This window comes from Eucalyptus grandis, chromosome 1 (assembly GCF_016545825.1).
Source record: "Eucalyptus grandis isolate ANBG69807.140 chromosome 1, ASM1654582v1, whole genome shotgun sequence".
NCBI lineage: Eukaryota > Viridiplantae > Streptophyta > Magnoliopsida > Myrtales > Myrtaceae > Eucalyptus > Eucalyptus grandis.
Window position 1 is genome coordinate 191,904 of NC_052612.1, and position 6,348 is coordinate 198,251.

At 44.1% G+C, this 6,348-nt stretch overlaps 2 protein-coding genes and 1 long non-coding RNA gene across 3 annotated transcripts; all 3 read left to right on the forward strand.

Moving 5' to 3' along the window:
* The first annotated feature begins 606 nt into the window (after window positions 1–606).
* Window positions 607–1,221, forward strand: LOC120292576 (extensin). Its single transcript, XM_039310838.1, has one exon. It carries the CDS (start codon window positions 607–609, stop codon window positions 1,219–1,221), a length of 615 nt encoding a protein of 204 aa, XP_039166772.1.
* Window positions 1,222–2,021: 800 nt separating this feature from the next.
* LOC120292581 (extensin-3-like) lies at window positions 2,022–3,012 on the forward strand (the record flags this gene model as incomplete). The annotated part of the gene is given in 3 exon segments (XM_039310846.1): window positions 2,022–2,486; window positions 2,488–2,678; window positions 2,681–3,012. Coding segments are annotated over 3 exon segments (966 nt in total), but the record flags the coding sequence as incomplete, so codon positions are not given.
* Window positions 3,013–3,168: 156 nt separating this feature from the next.
* Window positions 3,169–3,879, forward strand: LOC120294489. Its single transcript, XR_005551756.1, has 2 exons — window positions 3,169–3,309; window positions 3,424–3,879. It is a non-coding gene; the product is annotated as an uncharacterized LOC120294489 (long non-coding RNA).
* The last annotated feature ends 2,469 nt before the right edge of the window (window positions 3,880–6,348 follow it).

Sequence of the window (6,348 nt, forward strand, 5' to 3'; positions counted from 1 at the left end):
TTCTTAAAAAATGGAATACTATGGAGAGCTTGAGGGAGAGGCCAATCATGGATGCCACATGCACCTCTCGCAACTGGGAACATGTAAGATTGACAGAAGCACATGAATTGCAGAACGCACAAAAGCGAAGTGCAGGTTAGTGATGAACGTGCATCGTTTCTGTATACTGACGACGTGCATTAAGATAATAGCGATCGAACCCAAGTGCCGTGCAGGCCATGAGCTCTCTGATTCCTTCAATGGCTTCTTGACTTGGGAAGCTTCGATTCCTCTCCTATTTTTGTATGATGTCAAGGCCATGGTCGACTCGTTCCACACGCTGAACCGGCGCAACTTAGATCATCCGATCGGTGGTTTTAAAAGGATTTTGAGGCCAGCTAGAGAAGCCAATTTACTTGGTTAATTTTTGTCAAGGCCATTGAATTATTCCTCTTCTTGACAGCTATTTCCCACCCGCTGCTTCCCACTATAAATACTCTCTGCCGTCCCCATATCTTCCCCAACCGAAAAGCCACTTCTCCTCTTTTCGAGTTTCTCTTATCTATATTCTTGAAAGATAAACCCGGTTTCAAGCTACTCCCGAGAAGACAACTGGGCTTTTCGGCCATGACCAATTTGGGAGGCGGCCCCGGCAGGGGCCGTCTTTGGCAGGCGCTAGCTTTGGCGCTGGTCATATTGGTAGTTTCGAGCAATGTAGGGTCTGCTTTTGGTGATGATTACTACACTTACTCTTCTCCCCTCCACCTTCTCCTTCACCGCTGCCACCTTATGTCTACAAGTCACCGCCCCCACCCTCGCCATCTCCCCCTCCACCCTGTGTACAAGTCTCCACCCCCGCCTTCCCTTCTCCGCCACCTCCTTATGTTTACAAGTCACCGCCTCCACCCTCACCGTCTCCCCCCCCCCTACATGTACAAGTCTCCCCCTCCACCATCACCTTCTCCCCCACCTCCTTATGTTTACAAGTCACCACCTCCACCATCGCCATCTCCACCTCCTCCATACATCTACAAGTCCCCGCCTCCACCTTCACCATCCCCGCCGCCACCATACTATTATAAGTCTCCCCCTCCGCCTTCACCATCACCTCCACCTCCTTACTATTACACATCTCCACCGCCGCCTAAGAAGTCTCCACCACCGCCATACTACTACAAGTCTCCTCCTCCGCCTTCACCATCACCTCCACCACCATATTACTACACTTCTCCGCCTCCCTAAGAAGTCTCCTCCCCGCCTTACTACACCTCCCCACACCTCCCCACCGCCTTATTACTACAAGTCTCCTCCTCCACCTATGCCATCGCCTCCACCACCATATTACTACACATCTCCGCCTCCCTAAGAAATCTCCTCCCCCACCTTACTACTACACTTCCCCACCACCACCTAAGAAATCGCCTCCACCACCATACTACTATACATCTCCACCACCACCCAAGAAGTCGCCCCCACCACCTTACTACTACACCTCTCCACCACCACCAAAGAAGTCTCCTCCATCGCCTTACTACTACAAGTCCCCTCCTCCTCCTAAACATGTTCCTGCACCTTATTACTACACATCTCCTCCGCCGGTCCACCATCATCACCCTCACTTGGTCGTTAAGGTTGTCGGGAAAGTTTATTGCTACAAGTGCTATGATTGGGGACACCCTATCAAATCCCACGACAAGAAACACCTCAAAGGTTGGTAGACATGTGCAAATTCTATCATCACTAATTTTGTTTGAGTAAATTAAGGTACTATTACAATAAGGTATAAATATAAAATATATCATCCCTTGGCTGACTTTTGAATTAGGATTATGTATATTTTTTAATGATTACTTTTTAATAAATGGAGCAGGTGCCGTAGTGGAGGTGACATGCAAGGCCAGCAAAAAGCTGATCAAGGCCTATGGAACCACCAAGATCAATGGCAAATACAGCGTCACCATTCCGGGCTTTGACTACACCAAGTATGGCTCCAAGGCATGCACTGCCAAGCTCCATGCGGCACCCGAGCATTCTCTCTCCATCCCCACCGACTTGCACGGTGGCATGAAGGGTGCCAAGCTCTCTGTCAAGTCCAAGACTTACCATGAAGTCGTGCTTTCCGCTGACTACTTTGCTTTTGCTCCCAAGACCCCTTATCCTGAGTGCAAGAAGCTCAAGCCAACTCCCGCCCCCTACGTCTACAAGTCCCCGCCTCCACCTCCATCCACCTATGTGTACAAGTCACCTCCTCCGCCACCGTACGTCTACAAGTCTCCCCCACCTCCACCACCCAAATACATTTATAAGTCTCCTCCCCCGCCGCCTTACGTCTACAAGTCTCCACCACCCCCACCTCCCACTTATGTCTACAAGTCGCCTCCTCCGCCTCCTTACATCTACAAGTCTCCACCCCCACCACCATCCCCGTATGTTTATAAGTCCCCTCCGCCACCACCTTATGTCTACAAGTCTCCTCCTCCTCCGCCCTACATTTACAAATCTCCTCCCCACCCCCCCACCATCCCCATATGTCTACAAGTCTCCTCCGCCACCACCTTACCTCTACAAATCTCCACCACCTCCTCCCTATGTGTACAAGTCTCCCCCACCTCCGCCTTACATCTACAAGTCTCCACCACCACCTCCGCCCTCACCTTATGTCTACATGTCTCCTCCCCCACCACCTTACATTTACAAGTCTCCCCACCGCCACCTTATGTCTACCGGTCTCCACCGCCGCCCCCATATGTCTACAAATCACCGCCTCCACCACCTTACATTTACAAATCACCTCCACCACCATCTCCATCACCACCACCTCCTTACATCTACAAATCACCTCCACCACCATCTCCATCGCCGCCACCTCCTTACATCTACAAATCACCCCCACCACCATCTCCATCGCCGCCTCCTCCCTATGTATACAAATCACCCCCACCACCATCTCCGTCGCCGCCTCCTCCCTATGTATACAAATCACCTCCACCCCATCACCACCAAATCTCCACCACCATCTCCATCGCCGCCTCCTCCCTATGTCCACCACCATCTCCATCGCCGCCACCTCCTTACAAAAATCACCCCCACCACCATCTCCGCCATCTCCATGTATACAAATCACCCCCACCACCATCTCCGTCCCTATGTATACAAATCTCCACCACCCCATCTCCATCACCCTCACCCTCACCTCCTCCTCCCTACCTTTACACCTCGCCTCCACCACCCATGAAATCACCTCCTCCCCCGGCCTACGTCTACTCATCACCTCCGCCACCAACATACTACTAAGCTCAATAAGCCTAGTCATGAGCCAGTCTCAATTAAGTAAGTAGTGTCTAAACACTGATATTTGCTCACAAATGTATCCAAAAAGCCATATTTCAAGCGTTCCTTTACTGAAATGTAAAACTTAATCTCACTGATCGCATTCGAATGCAGGTTCTAGTTTCAAGAGTGTAATAAGGAGAGTGATAAGGGTGCAAGAATCAATCATCAATTTCATCAAGTTTCATCGAATAAGGGTCTCAAAGATCCATCGGCCAAGAGCCAACGAGGGGAAATGGGTCGCCAGATTGCTTCTGCCTCTTTGATTGTCGTCTTCCAACTTCTGCTCACATTACTTTCAGATGGGACAGGCTCAAAATGCTTATCTCAACAAAGAAAATGGTCGGAGCATGCCTTGATAAAATAAGGGTGCAGGATTTGCCCATCTAGCTTTGCTTGTATTTTTCCTTTCCGTTACTAATACTCGTCGCCTTCTTAGGATGTAATCTCATTTATTTTGCCATGTCCTTGTACTACTTCATGTTGATTTGGACTCCTCCCTTCATTTGTTTGTTGGATCCTCTTGTTATTGAATAAAATTCCATCTAACAATAAGCATAAATTGATTAATTTAATGAGTGCTTTTTTTTTTTTGCTTCTTCTCTATCACATTTGACCAATACTTATGATTTATCAATTAAATTCAGAAATAATTTATTGAGATTTGGTTTCCAAGCCTGAATTACATAAAGTGGGGGGCGATTAAATTGTTTGGTTCTGAAAAAAGATTTTGATTTCGTGCCGGTAGATTTCTAAAACCGGATATGTTAAAAGACCGTCAGTAAGAAAGATTTATTAATCACTCGTTTTTTGACAGTTTGTGAAATTAATAATCTTCTTTGCAGTTTGCAAGTTACCAAACTTCATTTGTCCTTTTTTTTTTGTTTTATCAATGCCTTAAAATCACCAACCTTTATATGGATTTATCAATATTTTTTATTGAGTGACTCACCAACCCTTTTTAGATTAAATTACTAACGAATTTTGGATTATAAACTTCCATTTGAATTACTTACCGACATTTAGTTAAGTCCTTTTTTCAAATATATCTAAACAATAAAAAAGGAATCGTAGGGCATATGCTGTATCGACTTTTATTTTTTCTTAATCTGAATTTTGCTGCTCCGCTTTGACTTTATTTTACATCTGAAACTTCTCAAAATTTGAACACTCAATTATTGAGACGTACATTTTGGTAATTTAATATTTTTGTTTGCTCAAGTATCAACTGAGGACATCCTAGATAGAATCAGGAGCCAATAGGCTCGGCCCAAACCCAATGCAACTATACCCAGCAGACCCAAAACCCAACGCAGAAGCTAACCCTATGCCCCTCGATTCCTCTACATCTATGAACAAGAGTACTACGAAATTTATCGCAGCCTAAAGTCATGGAACTATACGCCACCCTTACAACTGGAAATTCATCATCAACCTATCAACTGAGGTTCCATTACAAACTCAGAAGTACGACTTTTAACATCTAATTCTCCAAATTGCTACATACAGCCTTGATATCTGCGGATACTCGAATCCTTCTACCATCTATCATGCTTTCAAAAATAGTTCAAACATAGAGAAGGGTATCTCGTCCATAACTCTGCCAATTTGGGGATCACATTGATCATAAACTACCCTATTTCTTTCCTTCCCAATGTAATAGACGGAGAAACTCCAAGCTAGATTCATTAGCCCCACCTTCAAACTCTTTTCCTTTAAAGGAAGTGAGGGGCCAAGATAATTCCCGATTCCTAGCCAAAGCTTTTCTAAGGTACACAAAGCAGAAATGTTACTCTCTCCCGAATCTGCTTCGCAAAAGAGCATTGAAAGAACAGACGCTATCTTGTTTTAGGTCCCTGCTCACATAATAAGCACTCTTCCTATAGGGACCATCACCTCCTCATTCTATCTCTGGTCTGCAATCGGTTTAGGATAGCAAGCCAAGCATTAAACCCATGAGTTGGGACATCTGGCCTAAACTAGATGAGCTTGTGACGTTGGACCTTAACATGTTGAGGGCTAAGTAACTTTCATGCTTCTTTTTTGTTGAACTTCCCAGTCGATCTAAGAATATATAGCTCCACGTCCAACTGTTTGAATAATTAGCAAATCCTCAAATCTAGAAGAAGGCCGGCTGCAATAATTACCATCAATCACTGCAGCCACCTTAGCATTCTTTTGAATATTTGAGTCATAATAGAATCCAAAAGGGAAGTCCGTCCAAAAAAATTTCCAAAGTGTAGCAGTCATCAAACCACAATGATATAGCTTTCCCATTCCCCACAATCTATCGCACACAAGGTTTCAAAATATGCCTCAGCTTTAGTAATTTTCGCCAAGCCCAAATGCAATCCTGTTTAGCCTCAACCTGCTAGGTACTACGGTCCTTCAGCAGATGGCAATGAATCCAGGGCATCAATAGGGAGCCAGATAGAAGCAGCAAGTTCCAGAGCTTCTTCGGAACGCCTAATCATTTCCACAATTGCACATTTCTCAATCCCAAGCTGTCCTAACAATCAGGTGAGCGCCCATTTTCCCAACCTTGAGCCGTGATTCAAATATAGCTTTTTCGTAGCTGAACAATGTTTACATTTTTGACAGAAAAGTAAGATGTACTTTTGTTTTTACTTATACTTCGTTTGTTTTGTGAAAATGAGTAATATGAAAAATATTTTGTTTTAAATGAATCGCTTATATCACTTGAAATAATTAGTCAGTGAAAAATAGTTTTATTATTAACAATAATATATATTTAAATGTTTTTTCATGGGCGATAAAAATATTTTTCATTTATTTATTTTTATAGACAATACAAGTGATAATTTTTCAGAAAATATTTTTAAAATCATTTATTTTTTGTGAAACAACTGTACCCTTAATTGTAGTCAAATTCAAAGTTGCTAGCTGAATCTTTTTTCTATCTCAAAACAGCAATGTATTAAACTTCCCCACGCTTGCTGTGGAAGGAATGGAGCCACATGCTTACCTCGTATTTCACCATCTTCGATTATTACTAAGAATTACTTGTACTAGTTAAGA